The sequence below is a fragment of the Mauremys mutica genome, chromosome 22 (genome assembly GCF_020497125.1).
Source record: "Mauremys mutica isolate MM-2020 ecotype Southern chromosome 22, ASM2049712v1, whole genome shotgun sequence".
Lineage (NCBI taxonomy): Eukaryota > Metazoa > Chordata > Testudines > Geoemydidae > Mauremys > Mauremys mutica.
Genome location: NC_059093.1, coordinates 6,775,163 through 6,794,074, shown reverse-complemented (window position 1 = coordinate 6,794,074; position 18,912 = coordinate 6,775,163). Strand labels below are relative to the sequence as shown.

General features: G+C 43.1%; 1 protein-coding gene across 1 annotated transcript; it reads left to right on the top strand.

The window, feature by feature from the left end:
- Positions 1 to 568: 568 nt before the first annotated feature.
- COLCA2 (colorectal cancer associated 2) lies at positions 569 to 9,339 on the top strand. The gene is made up of 5 exons (XM_044996726.1): positions 569 to 649; positions 1,341 to 1,442; positions 5,436 to 5,493; positions 7,216 to 7,445; positions 8,765 to 9,339. The coding sequence occupies exons 1-5, from the start codon at positions 569 to 571 to the stop codon at positions 9,101 to 9,103; spliced, it is 810 nt and encodes a 269-aa protein (XP_044852661.1). The 3' UTR covers positions 9,104 to 9,339.
- The last annotated feature ends 9,573 nt before the right edge of the window (positions 9,340 to 18,912 follow it).

Here is an 18,912-nt window from a genome sequence, read left to right as displayed (position 1 = left end):
TACTCATAAGTATTCCCATTGCAGGCAATAGGAGTAGGAGCTGGATCCTGCAATCAAATCTGTGTGCATGGATCTCTGTGCAGAGCTTCAGTGTCAGGTCTGATAGCAGGACTGGGGCCACGCGAATAACCATTTGCAAGATTCAATCCCAGGTTGACAATGTGTTTGTCTGTTTTACTGAGCCTCTGCAGGATCATTTCAAAGAGAAATATACCGAGTACAAAATGAAGCAATTCTAAAAACTGAACTAAACTGCAATGGGTATTAAATATTTCTTCCAGCAGTAGTGTGGTTTCTTGTCAATAGGCAAATTCTTAACTACTCCAAATACAAAGTTCTGACTAAGCTAGTGAGTGGCAATTGTTTTTGCTGATTGATGGAGGCCCACATGCATGTCTGAAACAAATTGGAGTTGTAGAGAATGACTCCTCTCATTAAAGAAAGAAGGAAAACGGGGTCTCACAGAGAGTGATTCTTGAAAGCGCAATCATTTTATTCATAGTATTGTTTAGTCCTATAAAAGAATAATCACCCACATATTTGCATTGTTTTTATTCCTGTTCTTAACATGGTGGATGAACGCAGTGCCCATGTCTGTTTCCTGGACTGGAAACTTCAGGATATTGTAGAGATTCAAATTAATTTGACGGTATGGTCCAGCAGACAAGGCTGGGAATTAGAGTACCTGGGGTCTATTTTTCATTCTGCCACTGTCTTACTATGTGATTTTATGCAAGTTGCTTAGACCCTGATCCTGCAAATACTTACATATGTGCTTAACTTTGATGGAAATCAGTGGGACTATTCACAATATTAAAAGTTAAGCATGTGTGTAAGTGTTTGCAAGACTGGGGTCTTAATATCTCGCTGCCTTAGTCTTCCCATTAGTAAAGTGGAGATAATTGTACTTGTCTTCCTCTCTAAGTGTTCTCTGAATTTCAGGTGAAGAGCTAAGTGATATTTATTTCTCCAGCCTTTGTTACTAAGAAAAAAGAAACTCTTAAAGAAGAAGAAAACTTGGTCACAATTATATTTATTATATATTAAGGGTACATTTGCAAATAGTCTACAAAGTGTTAGTAAAACAAGCATATTACAATCATGAAATGGGTATGAGTCATGGTTACAAGGGACGTATGGCATTCTGTAATAACTGACTAACCATTTATTAAAACATCTATTCATAATTTATAAATTCTTTACAAACTCTTTGTAAATATACCCTTTATATAAAGTGTGACCGAGAACACACTGAATTTACTTTTTTATATTTTAAATATCACCACTCTAAAGTGCCTGCTTTCCTGTTCTCATCCATGCAATCTTATTTTTAACTCACTCTTTCAGGAAAATCCAAAGTGTATCAAGGTGTTCGAGTAAAGATCACTGTGAAAGAGTTATTGCAGCAGAGGAGAGCACGACAAGCAGCAACTGATGCCACTGTAAGGACAAAAATACTAGCTTCTTCCATGTTGTAATTTAAGAATAAGAAACTATTTCTCTTAATCTCTCTTCCATCGATTTAATGAACTCAGAGCCATGGGAGCAGACGCTGCTGATGCAGGCAAAACTGAGAGCTTGTCTTCAAGGGGAAATTGGCCAATTTAGCTATTCCAGAATAACTCCCCCAACTGGATGCTCTGTTCTGGAATAAAAATTACTTTGTTCCAGACTAGTTACTCTGCTCACTTTTATTCCAGAAGACAGTGCCCCGGTCTCCACGAGAGAGTTATTCTGCAATAGCTCAATTATACTGGAACAGCAGCTCTGGAATAACACTGCTGGTCAATTTCCCCTATGTAGACAAGGCTTGACAGACAGGCCTGCTCAGAATCTCTGTGCAGCAGCAGGGGAAAATGTATGTTCTATCTGACTCAAACAAAGCCCTTGTTGCCTGCTTTGAGGACCCTCCCATGTAAAGCTCTGTGTTGTACTGAGGCTCCCAACGTGTTCTCCCCTCCAAGAGGTAGCTCTCAGAGCCCAAAAGAACGTCATTCCCCCCCCCCCCCCAAAGAAAAAACAACACCTCAAAGGCCTTCCATTGTTCAGTGGCTCCTTCAGTCATCAGTCAGGAGATAAAGGCACCAGCTCCGCACAGCTTCCAGTTTCTGCTGGCCCCTGGGGAGGGTGCACAACCAAATCCTCCCAGGGCTGAATGTCCTGGCATCATACTGCTCCTAACCCCTGCTGGCCTAGGAAGGAGGGTCTTAGCTTGGATCCCCAAGGGCTGGAAGCCAGCTCCAAAACCCGTTGAAATCAATGCGAGTCTTTCCATGGACTTCAATGGACTTTGGATCAGGGCTCAAAAGCAGTGGTTCCATAGAACTCTCAGGCACTGGTGGCCTCAGAGCAAAAGGCCAAGCTCAGCTCTTGCCAGGTGTGCTGGATCCATGCCAAGGAATGAGCTCTGATCCCCAGCGCATTGTTCTGCCGCTGCAGCAGCTATTATCCTGTGCAGAGGGAATTTCCCCCTGAAATGAATTTTCCCAGGGGGCAAAACTCAAGAGTTTATTTTCTTTCTTGATATGGAAACTTAAGAATTAAGAGTCTGACCTGCCAGCAAGAATCTGTAGCCTCTCATTAGAATCAGCTACTGTACCAGAGAGCTGGAGGGGAGCAAATTTGTTACCACTCTTCAGAAAAGGAATGAGGGGTGATCCTGGTAATTAGCAGAGCAGTGCGCCTTACTTCATTAGCAAGTATATCAAAGTAAACAATAATTAAATCTGAAATTACTAAACACGACATAGACATACCAGCCTGGCTTCTGTGAAGGACTATCACAGCTGTGTAATCTGTTGTAATTCTGAACGTGTTAGCAAAACTGTGCCTGCAGGAGAACTGGAGAACATCACGTACATGGTAACCATATAATCCTTTCACAAAGTGCCTCACAAGAGATTAGTCACCCTGGGGTGAAAGGCAAAGTGCTGTCAGGGGTTAGAAACTGGCCAGTAGACATGAACAGGGGAAAATGGTGAATTTTCAACATGACCAAAGGTTAACATTGAGTGTCCAATGTTCTGTACCAGGACTGATGTTTATCGATGATCTAGACAAGGGGTGAACAGTGTGGTAGTCAAATTTGTAACTGACATAAAATTAGTTACGTTACTGAACACTGGAGGTTACGGTGAGGAATTTCACAGGGACCTAGCCAAGCTTGGTGAATGAGCAACAGGCTGGCAGCTGAAGTTCATGTTGCCTGATACAAGGTAGTTTCTGGTGCCCTGTTTTAATGTGCATGCATCCTCTACCTTTGTTGTCTCAATGGGATAATTTTCTCCTTTATCATTTTTCTTTTCAATTTGTTAAGGCTGGTAACAATGGAAATGTTGATTCTTATCTCTTAACCTGTACTAAAAAACCTTAGAAGGTGTTTGAAAATTTGGGATTTTTATAATGGGTAATGCAACTTTGTTAATGTTAAAAAAGAAAAAGAAAGAAAAACCCAGAGGTGTATTTCCTTTTGTCTTGAAAGAAAGTTAGAAAGTGAGTATGATCAAAACCATTTAAATAGGGCTTAATCCCACTTCCATTTAAATAAATGAAAACACTTTACTGGTGCAGGATCAGGCCCTTAATGCAGGACACTCTGGCTGCAATCCAGTAAAGCACTTAAGCATGTGAGTAGGCCCACTGTGTGCTTGAAGTTATGCACATGCGTAAGTGCTTTGTGGAATCAGGGCCTTTAATGCGTTTCAGTACAACCAGGCCAAACCCATAACTATTTGGAGAGAAGGAAAGGGGTTAAGGAGACCTATACACTGAAGCAGAGTTGACCCACACAGAACAGTCCACTTCTCTTGTAAGTGAGCCCTCTAGCTCAGGCTGCCCTGTGTTTTTGCATAAAGAGGTTGGTAAATCATTACTGCTTCCTGGTTCATGACATTACAGCCTGGATGGTTTTCAGATTTAATCTCCCACCTCCTGCGCTCTGGAGCGGTTGATTGCACAAGAAGCTGAGCAGACTGCAACCTGCAACCACAAATAAAGAGGCTTGGTGAATGGAGCCCTCTAGCACTGAAATGCTGCAGTATACTTGTCTCTTAAGTGTAAAGTCACCCCTTCCTTCTTCCTCTAATGGCTATAAATGTTCCAGCTGGGTGTTAAGAGGCTGGACTGAACTAGTCTATATTTGCTATTCACTCAATGTTTACACTATGATTGTTCCATCCACTAAGGAGACTCAAAGCCGGTGGTGCAGGAGATTAGCTTTGTGCTTAACAGAATTTATACTGGTTATTATTTATTTGCATCATGGAGGCCCCAGGGATCAGTGTCCCATTGTGTTAGGTGCTGTACACACATGTAATGCCAAGCTAGACTTTAAAGCATTCTGCAGGACAGAACCTGCAAGTTAACTAAACCCACTCTGCTGTTAGTGGGAAGGTTACAGAGGCTACATATTGTGTCTGTAGAGACAAAACAGAGAATATCAACCTTGCCAACTCTTCCAGAACTGCCAGGATTCAAATAATGTTTTTTTTCCCTCCCACAGAGAATAATTACAGTTTATGTGTTAAATAACTGGGCAAATGTTAGGAAGTTCTTGATAGGGAAACCAGCCACTCTCTAACTCAGGAACATTTTGAATGGAAGAAATGAAGCTCTGGTCAGCCTAAGTTAAAACCATCTGATCAGAAGAAGCCCCAGTCTGAATAGCTAGAGTGACGCCCCATTGAAGGAGATGGCAAACCTCACTTTGTTTTCAGTGCAGCCAGGATTTCACCCATAATGTCTGATGTGATTTTCTAATAGGCTTATTAATTTGTAAGTTTCAGTTTACAAATCCTCAGGGAAAACAACATCATCAGTTTTCTTATAAGTGTTGCAGTCTTAGAGTAATCACACCTGTAGATTGCAAAGTGAAGTGTGCAATAGAACAATTCACTCTGGTGCGCATGTGTGGTGCTACATAGGGTAAGCCACACTTGGTGTTTTAGTTGTGTTTTAAATGCCTTAGCTAACACAATTGTAAATGGTTCCTACTCGTGTTCCTACTCCTAGAGATTTTTTGTGTCATGTCCACACTAGGATTTACAATCCTGCTAATTAACAAATGTTAAAACATGACTAAAAATTCAAGTATAGACACATCTATGGTGAATTAACAGTAATGGAACAATGGAAGGGAATGCACATCAGAGGAGCTACATATTTAACACTAGAACAATTCCGTGTAATCACATCTATTGTTATCTGGGTGGCACTCTGGAACAATCCAATGTTACAGATTGAGAGTGCTACATAAATAACAGAACAACTGAATGTAATACAGACACAGGTAATAAAAACAACAATCATTAATGTTTGCAGAAGTAAGTTTGAAAAGTAATTGTGACTCACCTCAATGTTCAGGAAAAAGATCTCCTTTGATCTTTCAAAGCAGAAACACTTGCATTTGCTATTTTCCTTCTGTTCTGTTTTGTCAGGTTTCCCGAGGCAGCAGCGGTGTCCAGTTTCCAGAATCTGTTTCTCCTCCCTGCACAGGTTGGTACAAAGAGCATCCCCCTTCTCCCCTCCCCCCATCTATTCCACCAGTCCAAGTCTTTTTAGCCCTCGATGCAAGGCTTGAGGCAGGCACTACCATTTAATTAGGACTCCAACCAATCAGAACCTGAAAAGGGCTCACTAAATGCAGATGAGGATGCAGTAAGACCAGCAGGGTACATTTTGCCCTCACTAGCAGAAATTTTGTCTTCATATCCATGTACTTTGCCTTTTCTACTGAGGATCAAGGCTCCAATTAATTGGTAACATTTCTTACCGTGGTGCCTTTATCAAGATTTCTATCTCTTGGTACTGCCTTTATCTGATTGTCAGATGGGACCAGAACGTCTTAAAGCATTACTTGTCTTTGCTGCTTATATAGCTTCCAGCAGAGTCAGTTACTCTCTCTTTCCCCACTCTCCCTGCAGAGTTCAGAAGGGGTGTAAGTCTTTTCAACAGAGCTGCATAAACAGCGCCTCCCTGATTGACACCAATATCCAGGAATTGGAAGAAAAAAATATTAGTTTGGACTTTTCAGATCTTTTTTTCTCTAGATGTTGGTAGCTAAGAGATCCAGAAAGTTTCCGCTTTCATTTGGAAATGTGTGCATATATACATTGCGCGGACAAGGAAATGCTTAAATAATGAATATTTGGGGTTTAAATTTGCTTATGTTAATATAGAAACTTGAGACGCACATAACCTTTTTCAGACTGGTAAATCTTTCTCTTTCTTTCTTTTGGGTGCATGTTTTTTGCCCCACTGTCCAGTTAAACACTTTGCTCCCAGTCCTGCAGACACTTACACATGAGAGTAATGTTACACATGCTAGCACTCCCATTGAGATCAAAAGGACTACCTGCATGGGTAAGTGTTTGCAAGATCAGGACTTTGTTATTAACTGTGTTTGTGAACAGCTGAATGTAGCATGAAATGCAGTCAAGTCTAGAGGGCCAAATTCTTATTTACACCACTCTGGTAACTGATGCCCAGTACCAGAGTACAGAGGTGTAAAGAGGCCTTGGTGTAAGTGAAAATCTGGCCCTAGAGCCTTTTCAACTCCTGTCCTCTTCCAAATGACACCAATTGAACCTAGCTCTGTATCATTTACATACTTGCTAAATTTTTCAGAAGTAATGTAGGGACAGCTCTGGTCTCTCTGCTGAGTGTTTTGCCTCTGTCCTTGCTTATGAAAACGAGAAGCTATTTTTGTTTTAATGGAGACGTGCATCCCTGGAACATGGAGTTTAGCGGAGGCTAATGGCAAAACCCAACTGTTAAAATAGCAGCAGCACACCCCTGCATTACACGCTCTCAGGATTGCTTTGGTTTTACTTTCAGAGTCAGGCTGGGATTTTCAAAGGAGTCTACGGGAGTTGGATCCCACAATTTTCAAAAGCACTAAGTGACTTAGCACCTAAGTCCCTATGGGAAACCAAGGGGACTTAAGCTCCCTAGTCATTCAGGCACTTCTGAAAAATCCCCCTGCCAGCCCCTATTGACTGTCAATGGGAACTAGGCACCTAACTCACATAGAACCCTTTGGAAAGCTCAGTCTAAGCCTGAAGGGCCTTTCTCCAGGTCTAGATTCACTGTGTTCCATGGGACTGGTTGCCACGGAAGATGCTGCTCAGTCTGACCCAAAAGAAACATGCAACTAGCTTGGCCTCCCTTTGTAAGCACAAGTATTGAACAATCTCTTATCTCCTTTTTTCCTCCTAGCACCTTATTTTGACGCAGAACCTGTCTCTTCTGCCCCCAACTGTTTCCAGCCACGGCAGTTTCCAAATTGCATTTCCTGTGAAGAAAACCCAAGTTATTTGGAGCAACTTGTCGATACCTATCTTCAGACAGAGCTGCCCATGGACCCATCCCTGAGTGCTCTACAGGCATCTCCCCACTATAACCCAGACACCTTCCAGTCAACCCCTCTCTGCTTTAACCAGAGCCTGGTAAGTTGCGTTCTGTACCGAGCTGGACTGGTGGTGTCTGTAGTTATAGCTTGCACCACCTTGAGAGAAATCATCTAAGCACGACCAGCAAGGAAATCAAGAAGGGAAACGAAATGGGCAAAGTAAAAATCCCCACTCCCTGAGGCTCTGGGCCAGTTTTGAAGACTTAACAGTTTCATGAGCATGATTCATTTCCAACAGTTCCACAAGTGGAGAGGAGAATCTGGGATTCCATATAGAATTGGGGCTCTCTCATGCCATCTCCCACAGGAGCAGAGGATATGAGGAACCAGTTGATCCTGACCTGAGGTTGCAGAATTGGGGAGTGTCACTTCCAATACACTGTTCTCCCCTACCTGTATTCCATGGAACCTCTTTAGGGACGGGCCAGGGAACAACCCCAGTCCACCCCCCTGGATCCTAAGGGTTAAATTAATGCCACTGACATGTTCATGCTTAGCAAGATAGGAACTGCCAGACCAGGTCAGACCATTGCTCCACCTGGTCCAGTATCCTGTTCTGATAGCTCCCGAGGTAGGTGAAAGAACCCCTGAAGTGGGCAATAATGGAATAACCTGCCCACTACAAAGTTCCTTCCTGACCCTCCTCAGGCAAAGGCTGGCTTATGCCATGAAGCAGGAGGGTTTAAAACTGCATGTAACTAGCAGTTTAGAAAACAGCTACGTTTATAGCATGATCTGCGTTCTACATGTCCATGGCAGGAGGTTTAAAGGACCAACACCAAATGTAGAGTGCAGTGTTCTCAAATATTCCAGTTAGTCATCAGAAAAAATTGTGGCAAGGCCAGTTACCCCAATGATGTCTTGGTAGAACTTGCTATTCTACACAAACGTGTATAGAACAGAACTTGGGCACGGCAGCCCCAGGTCAGGGCTATCATCTGGGACTTTTCTCTAGCATGCTCCCTTGTTGAGCACTGAGGCGCCAATCCTGCAGAGACTTGTATCCAGATGGACCCCTCTGGCAGCACAGAAATTCACCGAAGTCACCGGGACTCGGGGTGGGTGCAGAGGTCCTTCTGCACAGAGCTCCCGGTGGGGTCAGGGCAGTGCTTCCAGAAGAAGCACACACACATTCTGACATCTTGATGAGTTCACAGTCGCTTTGTGAAGCCCATTGATTTCAAAACTCCGGCACTATCAATGGACCAAGGTAACTCCAGAGTGGGGTGCGATGTGGTTGTGCAGTCAGGGCCTTGTAATTACAGGTGTATTTTTTCTGGTCTGTGTAATTATTTGAATGCCCATTATTACTGACTTCATTTAACATCACATTTTCTTTTCTCTCCATTTTTATAGGTTCCTGGATCTCCTGCCTCCTCTGACCTGTCCAGCCCATTAGACTATAGCTACTCCCCACCTCAGCTGCCTCCTTTTCCTCCACTGAACTACAGCCCTCTTTCTCCTCTAGACACCACGAACTACGGCTACCCTCTAGAGGAATGCTCACATCCGCAGTACAGCTGCTCCCCCTCGGCCTGTTACTGCTCATCCTGTGCCTCAGAGCACTTGGATACATTCAGAGTATCAGAATATTTCCCCTACCCAAGTGCAGACTGTATGGACTGTCCTGGCACCATGACAATGGCAGATGACTTCCTTAGGAGGGATAGAAACTACGACATCTGCTACAGTTAATGGAGATGATGGTTTTATATATATGTACATACGTACAGGTATCCAAATCAGCTAACGGCTTATGAACTATGCAAAACATCATTGCCTAACACAAAGTTCAGTTTACTCTACACTACTTAGCCTGGTATGCTCCAGGTGTTAATTTAGTCCTCCTGGGTAACAATGTTTTAAGATCCTCAGGATTGCTACAGTTGTCCTTCTGTCTTGTATTTCATTAAAAAAAAAAGAAAAAACAAACTAGCTTTCAGTGCTTCACTAAACAAGTTTTTGTTATTACAAATAAATAATTTTATACAGATTCCTGGAGCACATTCCTTCCTGTTAAGTTTATAAAAGATTCTTTAGGTTATTCTGAGGAAATCTGATTTTTTTCCCAGCCACCAGGGAGTAGGACGTGTCGCTTCTGCTGTCATCAAAGGTCTTGCTCTTGCAAATACATATTTATGTGAGTAAAGTGGAGCCTTTGCACATGAAGTCAATGGGCCTCCTGGGGTTTGAAAAGTTACTCAGTTGTGTAAGTAATTGCAGGATCAGAGGCAAAGTTTTCTCTTCCAATCCATTTCTTATATTTCCCATCTTCTGTGAAGGGTGAGATGATTAGTCAATAAACATCTGCTGTCCTTTTCACAGTACCTCTATCACATGCATCCTTCCAACACTGAAGTTCTCTCCTCCCAGTCTCACCAACTGTCATTGCAACAATTGTTCACTCCCCTTGGTCAGACTAATCAAAGACAGAACTTTTCCCAGGTGGTTGCTTTTATCTTAGCTACAGCACAAGCAAAACGTTAGATGTTCTGCACCATTGAAAAATCGTGGAATTTCTAAATATCACAATGGGGCCGGGCTCTCAGGAGACATCCACCAGGAATCCTTACCACACAAAGTTAGTGCTCTTTCACCTATGTGTAGAGGAAAACGTTCAGCTGGAATTTTCAAAACGAGCCTAAGGGAGTTTTATTGCAGGGTGCATCTACCCTGCAAGTGAAGGTGCAGTTATGGAATCAGTAGGCATACCAGGGCTGGCTTTAATCTAGTTAGTCCAAGTAACAATAGTAGTGAAGACATGGTAGTGTGAACTAGCAACATTTCACCTTAGATACTATACATTGGAGCAACACCTGGCGTTTGGGATTTGGACTGCACAAGGAGAAATGGGGACAGATTCTTAGCTGGTGCAAATCAGCAAATTGACTTCAAGAGATGTTGCATGCAGACCCTACATCTCTGTCTGAATCCACTGGAGCTATGCTGATTTACACCACTGAGGAGCTGGCCCATGGTGTTTTAACAAACTGCAGGCTCCCTACATCACTGTAGAAATGAAATCTCCTTAGGGCAATGCATCTTCCTGAAACATCACAGTCTGCTCAGAACCATCCTTCACTTTAAAGGCCAGCCAGCTGAAACAAAAAAGCAGCACTTTAATGATGATTTAATCAATCCAAGTGCCAGGGTTTTAAATGAGAAAATTCTCATGTCGGAAGCCTCATTACCCCGATGTTCACACCACCTCAGCTCTTTCCTAGCCAGTATCCCTGTGCTCTTTTGATAGAGCAGAAGGAGTAAGATTCACGTTCAAGTAATCCTCCAGCCACAAGTGGAATTTAGAAAGGAATAAGCATTTCCCTAAATTAAACCCAAAAAACAACAAAAAAACCCAGTCTCCATGGACCATTCAAATACATCTTCTCAGGTAAGAAAAAACATGAGCACCAAGTATAACTCACCACCCCAGGTTCAAGATTAGCCCTCTTCTAAAACCAGCATCTTTTCCTTCACAAGCTGTGTATATTACCTCTTTTCCATCCAGTCTATTATCTGTAGTGCTATCAAATTCACGGTCCATTTTGGTCAATTTCACAGTCATAGGAGTTAAAAAATCTTAAATTTCCCGATTTCAGCTATTTAAATCTGAAATTTCACAGCGGTGTAATTGTAGGGGTGCTGACCCAAAAAGGAGTCTTGTGCTGCTGCAGGCGAGGCGCTGCCTTCAGAGTTGAGTGCCTGGCCAACAGGTGCCGCTCCCTGGCCGCCCAGCTCTGAAGACAGCACAGAAGTAGAGGTCACAATACCATGACCCCCCTAAAATAACCTTGTGACCCCCCTGCAACTCCTTTCTTGGTCAGGACCCCCAGTTTGAGAAACACTGGTCTCCCCCATGAAATCTGTATAGTATAGGGTAAAAGCACACAAAAGACCAGATTTCACAAGGAGAGGGAGACCATATTTCACGGTCCATGATGCATTTTTCATCGCCATAAATTTGGTAGGGCCCTGCTTATCTGAAAGTCTGCCTGTTGTTCAGTCATCATCATCCCACTTCCTTTCTCTTCCATTTCCTTCCTTTGACCCTGCTCTCCTATGAATTAAAGCCCCATTCACCTTGCAGCCTCCAGTTCACTCTGTAGGGTCTAATTCCACTCACTGGCTTGCCTTCATTGAAGGGCGGGGTCTACAAGCGACCCATTCACGGGATGCTGATAGAACCCTCTCTTTGTGACTGGGGTGACAATTGCATGGAGCATAATGAATCACACAACAATATGATTCCGTAAGCATCAGAAGGCTACGGGTGAGATTTTCCAACAGGAACATGGACCAGATCCTCAGGCTTTGTAAATTGGGATAGGTCAATCGAGTGAAGTGGAATGACTCCAGTTTCCACCAGCTGAGGCTCCGGACCCATTTGTATAAACATCTGATTCCTCTGAAATTTCCACCACTCTTCCCCAAACTCAGTTCCTCGCATAGCAGGGAAGTGACAGCACATGCTGAAAGCTTCCTGCTGGGTCAGCCTGTCCACTGCCAAATTCCTCCTTCCCTCCCACATCTCCATCCAGGGCATCTCCCCACTTTGAACCCCCTCTGCATCAAATCCTCATTCTTACCCTCCAGACTCTACCCCCTGCTTTTTTTCTCATCCCCTGCCCAGGGGCAGCTCTATGTATTTTGCTGCCCCAAGCATGGCAGTCAGGAGCCTTTTGGCAGCGCGCCTGCGGGAAGTCTGCTGGTAACGTGGATTCAGTTGCATGGCTGTGGCAGGTCTGCTGGTCCTGCGCCTTTGGCGTACCCACCACCGAATTACTGTCAAATCCATGAGGCCGGCGGACCTCTCGCAGGCATGCCACCGAAGGCTGCCTGACTGCTGCCCTCACGGCGACTGACAGGCCGCCCCCGTGGCTTGCCGCCCCAGGCTCGTGCTTGCTGCACTGATGCCTGGAGCCGCCCCTGCTCCTGCCACTCTCACTCTGCTAGTCCCACTTTCCTTCATTTCCACTGGCTCTTTCTCCCAGACTGCTCCCTCCACCACCTGCCTGAAATATCCTGCCTGGCCCTGTTCATCACATCACTTGTCTCTCTATTGACAAATCCTGCTTTTCCCACCGTCTCACTCTGCTGTGTCACGCTCTGTTTGATGATGTACAAGCACAATGCTAGTGAATAAATATAACACTTACAGGCACTAATTACTAATATCATAGATATCATGCAAAACAAGCCCATTCGCAATCTCTCACCACCCATCCTGCCCTGTGCCTTGTCATCACTCCCTGCCACAGAAGCTGGCTCTGCCTGTTTTTTGCCACAGAAGGACATTTGTCTGCTGATCAGCTATGGCTGGAATCCATCCCCTTCACACTGGCTTAGTGGTGCCCAAGGGACAGAGAACAAACTAGAATCTGGTCCAGGATATCAAAGTCAGGGTTCCTGTAGTAACAGTATTCCAGCCGTATTCATCACACAGGTATATATTTAGCTGTTTATGCAGCAAAGCAAAATTCTAAGTGTGCCCCGGGAAGCGGGGGTGAGCTGCAGAACCCATAACTGAGAATTTCTTGCTGTTTGCATTCTTAGCCTTACCGCAGGGGTGTACTGAATATATAGTAGATGAAACAGAGAGAGATTGCCTGCTGGCTCAGTAAAACAATGACCTCTGCTGGCAAAGGCTCCAGTGCTCAGTTAACAATGCCATTTGAAACAAGGACTGCACTGGGATTGTCAGAGGCATTTCAGAGAACATTATATCTGTCTTTCACAGGTGGGTAACTGAGCCCCAGAAACATTAAGGCACTGATTAGACATGTACTTCATTTTAAGAGCTGAGACCTGAATCCTGATCTCCTTGGTCCAGCATAGCCATAACCATCATTTCTCCCAAAGAGTTGCTCAGCATGACAATGTCCTTCCCAAACATCTGGGTTACAGTGAGTATTTAGTGTCACTGTTAAGAGAAAAAACTCCAAGAGCTGTTTCCTATATCTGTTAAAATGTCACTAGAAAGCTTGTGGCTACTTGTGCTGTATCTGCAGAGCTTTTGCCAAGTCCCGACATGAAGACATAATACTCAGTGTCATATTTGAGTGATGCTATTTGCCAGAGAAAGCAAAGCTGCATTGCTGCTTGTGTTCCTGGTCACCATTTACTGAGATTCTTTCTGAACCCAAAGGAATGGGGATGTACTGTACTGTACACAGTTGAGTTACTAGAGCTCGCCTTACTTTAAACCAGTTGAGTTCCTACACTCATCATGTAGCTCCTTTTTCCTCAAACCCAGCTGAGACCTCCAGGGGCGCCACCTGCATAACAGTAATACTTGTAAGTGAATACAACAACTACAGAAACCCATATTAATCCTACTGGCTCCCATTATTAACAAGCTGTCTTAGCCATAACTTTAATAATGCTTCCTTCTGGCCACTTTAACTTTGAATTTGAATTTAAAAGCTTATGGTTGAGCATTCCCTGTGAAGTTTTTTTAAAAATGCAAAGGTGGAAGGTGCCTGTGTACCCTCCGATTGCCTGTGTGATTACAGATGGCAACAGAGATGGTAGTTTTCAGAGCTGTCTTTTTTCTCCATGCTAAAAAAAACCCCGCCAGCATTATTATTTCTTCACCTCCTAAAACCTACTGAACCAACTAGCGTGGGTTGAAAAGTTTTCAACAAAGCTTTTTTCTAATAAAAAATTGCTGTTCATGAAATGGAATTGTTTGCTAACCAGCCACAGAATATGCTGTCTACAGACTTTTCACAACCTATGGAGGGCATGTTTTCCTTTCCTGGGGACTGGAATAGATTGATTTGATACTGCTCGGATTTGCTGCTAGGTAAAGTTACATAGCAATTCTAATACAGTGAAAAGATGTTCCTTCTGTTGGCTGGTTTACCCAATGCAGCAACAACTTTTCCAAACCTTGGCTTTAAAAAATTGGCAATTTAGGCTAAAATCTACCATTCTGTCTGTGCAGATTTTTATCCTGTGCCCATTATTGCATTATTTGATTACCTGATTATATGTTTGCAGTTCCTGGGCCCACACACTTGTTCATGGATATCTGTCAGATTTAGTTACATGTAATAGAGGCTTGTAGAAATTAATAGTTTTAAGAGATAAAGGGTGAATTGAGATTGTTGAAGCCAACACAGGACATAGATGCTCAATTCCCATTAAGATTAATAGGAATAAGATGACCAAATCTGCTACTCAGTTTTGAAAGTGTTAGCCTGAATTTGTGAGGACTAGTCAAACGGTCTTTATTATATCCAATAAAATAATGCACAAAAACGTTAAAGGAAAATGTAAAAATGCAGAGACTAAATCATCATTCATGGAGTCATCTTCCTGGAATGAGATTAATAACTACCCACAACTTGTAATTAACATACTTCAAGTCAAGTATCAGATGAACAGTGCCTGCTAGGAAATCGGCATCTGTATTTCAGTGCTAAGGTGTGACAGGTATGCTGAGGCACAACACGTTTTCTAGGTTTAGCAGTAGGTATATGGCTCAGGGCTATACACTGCCAAAATATTAAATGTTTATTATATGGGGGTGTATATCTCCTATCTGATTGCAGTTACATGGAATTTAAATAATAAAGATTAAATACTTTTTCTCAGCTAAGGATTGGCTGTGTGCAGCAGGTAAATTATGTTTCTTTGGTTATTCTATAAACAATGATTATACACCACACACTTTACGAGTGCTGCTTTACACTTGTGTGGCAGTCAGTGAAATTATTCTTAGCAATAAGCTCTAAACTTAGTAAACATTGTAGGATCAGGAGCCCATTATTATTAATTCACAGGCATTTGCTATTTGTATTACATCAATGCCTAGAGGTCCCAGTGGAGATCAGGGCTATGTACTGTACAAGCACCTGGTAAGGGACAGTCTCTGCCCTTAAGAGCTCACAATCTAAGACAGACAAAGGGAGTATTTTCCCCATTTTACAGATGAGGAATTGAGTCATGAGGGCTTATCCACAGTACAGAGCTTTGCTGGTATAGTTATGCTAGCATAGCTCCTCAGTGGAGACTTGGCATAAGACAACAGAAGAAGTTCTTCCTACTAAAAATCCCCAGCTTTGTTTCTGGCCAATTGAAACATTTTGTTTCAATGAAATCAAAGTCATTCATTCCAATTTCTCCTTATTTTACATTATATCCAATTTTTAAAAATTGAAATGAAAGGTAAACAAAAAGTGTTCCATTCCAAAATGGACCTTAGCAAAGCGCTTTTTTCAATTGCTCTTAACTTCTACTGAAATCAACATATTTCCACAAAGTATTTAGCTTCCAGCGAATTGGCATTGTCCAACAGAAAAACCAGAAAGGGTGCCTTAACACTCATCTAAGGCAGTGGTTCTCAACTCTTCCAGACTACTGTACCCCTTTCAGGAGTCTGATTTGTCTTATGTACCCCCAAGTTTCACCTCACTTAAAAACTACTTGTGTACAAAATCAGACCTAAAAATAGAAACAAATGTCACAGCACACTAGTATTGAAAAATAGCTGACCTTATCATTTTTGCCATATATTTATAAAAAAATTAATCAATTGGAATATAAATGTTATACTTACAATTCAGTGTATGGTATAAACAAGTCATTGTCTGTATGAAATTTTAGTTTGTACTGATTTTGCTAGTGCTTTTTATGTTGTCTTTTGTAAAACTAGGCAAATATCTAGGTGAGTTGATGTACCCCCTGGAAGACCTCCGCATACCCCCAAGGGTCTGGCTGAGAACGACTGCTTTAGGGCACCCTTATGCTGCCCAAGTGATATAAAGGGGGCTTAATGGAAATGAGAATCAGGCCCTGGATAAATAGCTTCGAATGGGTGAAATTCATCCCTTGTGCATGAGGCCCATGCATTGCTGCCACCAGGGTTTGACAGCCAGAGAGGCAATGGGCCCAGTTCTGATTCCTGCTGCTTTGCACCTTGTGCAAAGTGAATGCACGGGGTATAATAGCTGCTCTCCTTTGCGTAGCTGTAAACAACTGTGCAAGATAGAGGACAGCAGGGAACCAGGCCGTAGGTGGCCATTAATGGTGTATTATACTTTGCAGGTCTGATTGTCATTTTCACTAGCGCCCTTTTACTTTGCGCTGCCACCAGTGCGGGCCTTTAAAGTGGGTGGAAATTTCAAATAATGTTCACTTTAAGGTCCACTTACCCTCACCAGGTTGGGTCTCTGCTCTCCCACACTGGAGATGTGCTAGAGATGCAGCTGAGCCCTCCAGCCAAGTGACAAACAAAACAATCCCATCTGGGATAGCAACAGGGCAACTAAAAATGTCCCAACAAACAAAGGGTCCTTCTGCCCTTCAGGGGTTCTCTTCAGCCCACCCTCAGCCCCTTCCTGGCTTACCTTGGAGAGTCTTCTAGCTCTGGGACAGAGCATTCAGCCCCCAGGCTGGTTCCCCTGGAATACTGTTCACAGCCCCTTCTGGGCTCTGTTCCTTCCATCCTTCCCCTCGCTGGTATGAAGCACCAGGCCCCTGAAGAACTGGGCCTATGAGGCACCCAGCCTCCTACAGCTCAGGGCCTGCCTGCTCCTTGTGTTCCACTACAGAGCACCCAGCCTTCTGCAGACTCTAGCTCAGGGTACGTTCCCATACATTGTGGTCCCAGCTCCCAGCCTGAGCTCTCAGTCCTTTTATAAGTTGCAGATGCCCATTAAGCTGTCACCTGACCCTCCTTAGTCCTGTTCCTCAGGCTGGGAAATAGATAATTAATTATGGCAGAGGGGTAGCTGATCTCATCTCTCCTTAAAGGAGCCAGTCACCCTATGACGGGTGTAAAGAGGCCTTAGTATAACTGAGAATTATAGATCCATAGACTAAAAGGCCAGAAGGGACCATTGTGATCATCTAGTCTGACTCCTGTATAACCCAGGCCAGAGAACTGCCCCACAATAATCCCTAGAGCTGATCTTTTAGAGAAAAAGCATCTGCTTATAAGTTAGGGAGAAGGATTCCAGAGCAGCCAGCAGTGTGAAAGGGAAAGTTAGCCCCACGGCTAGTCGGGGATCCACAGGGATGTGCTCTGCTCTCCCCTCAAAGTCTCAAGAGCCACAGGGTGTGCAGGTTCACCCCTCCCGGCTCCTGGAGGGGGCCTATGGAGGAAGAACGATGAGCATCTCTCCAAGAGCTGTTGGAGTGGAACGTGGTGGTGTTGGAGCCCAGATGAACGCCAGAGACCTGGCAATCACAGCCCATGTTTCTGCACCTGCCCTTTACAAATTCAGGGCTCAGAACTGACACCGGGTTTTTTGGTCTTTCATAGACCTTTTGAATAATGCCATCAGCCACGTGTTCCTGCAATTTTGTCTATTATTTTTTTGGCCAAGCCTAGGATGGCAAACATGTTACAGACTTTTGTTTGTTTTGGGTTGTTATGTTTCCAGGTCCTCAAGTCTTTCATTCACGTCAGATGATTCATTCAGTGCAAGTAAAAACTTGCTGATTATTGACCCACAGATGGACTGTCTAGTAACATCAGAAAGAAATGACAAAAGGAGACAATTTATCAAAGGTTGCTCCTGGGCTTTTTCAACAATAAGGAATGCAGGCCCTTTTTTTTTTCCATATTTGTTTAAAGGAAAACACTTTGGGCCAGGTCCTCAGTTGATATAAACTGGCAAAGCACCACTGGAGTTACACTGATTTGCATCAGCTGAGAATTTGGCCAAATGTTTATATAATAAATATATATTATATAGTTTGCATATAAAATTGATATTTTATTTTAAGATAACTCCCTTCTTATAAGAAATTGAGACTCAAGCCATTACCAAACCTAATGTATGGACCCCAGTTTCTAACTGCAATGTGCAGATTTAGGTAAAACAAAACCTCCTAAATTATGGCTTTCTGCTAATGCCCTGACCGTTTAATCCATCAAATAATAGTTCTTTGCTTTCAACTACAGACCATTTGGAGATTTTCCATAGTGCCAATTCTCCATGCCTTTGTTTAATGACAACAGTGCCTTCTGAGTAACAACCTATGCTAAGTCAAAGGTAGGAAAGGATAAACCTGGACTTAGACAGAGGGCCAAATTCTACCATCCTTTCTCACAGTGTGGAGTGCCTTATTGCTTGAACAATTGCATTGAAATCAACAGGAACCTCTTGCAGAGTAAGGTGAAATGAGTGAAATTCAGCCCTGTGCAGTCAGCAGAAGCCTATGCACTAGTACGTAAGTCCTGTTTTGAGGGCATAAGGGGGACTTAAATGGTGCACAGGTGTGGTGCTGGTTCTCTGCACAGGGGGCATTTTCATCCTAGAAAATGGGGAGACAATAATTCATACACTCATTAATTCAAGAATGATTTATTCCATGTATCGTATGATGGCATCCAATTCATCTCACAAATAAGAATTTCCACATAAAAATCCACATGAGTGGTTGCATTAAAGTGTATTAAATGCTCAGTGTTATTCACAGATTTCTGATGGTAGCAAGTTAAACAACTGCATTTATTTATTTATTTGCATTGACACATGTGTCACCTATTG

Excerpts from the sequence above, each read along its gene's own strand:
- COLCA2 (XM_044996726.1), top strand. The coding sequence starts at position 569 with ATGGTGGATGAACGCAGTGCCCATGTCTGTTTCCTGGACTGGAAACTT. Across the intron at positions 1,443-5,435 it reads AAGCAGCAACTGATGCCACT|GTTTCCCGAGGCAGCAGCGG; the intron begins GTAAGGACAAAA and ends CTGTTTTGTCAG. Across the intron at positions 7,446-8,764 it reads TCTGCTTTAACCAGAGCCTG|GTTCCTGGATCTCCTGCCTC; the intron begins GTAAGTTGCGTT and ends CCATTTTTATAG.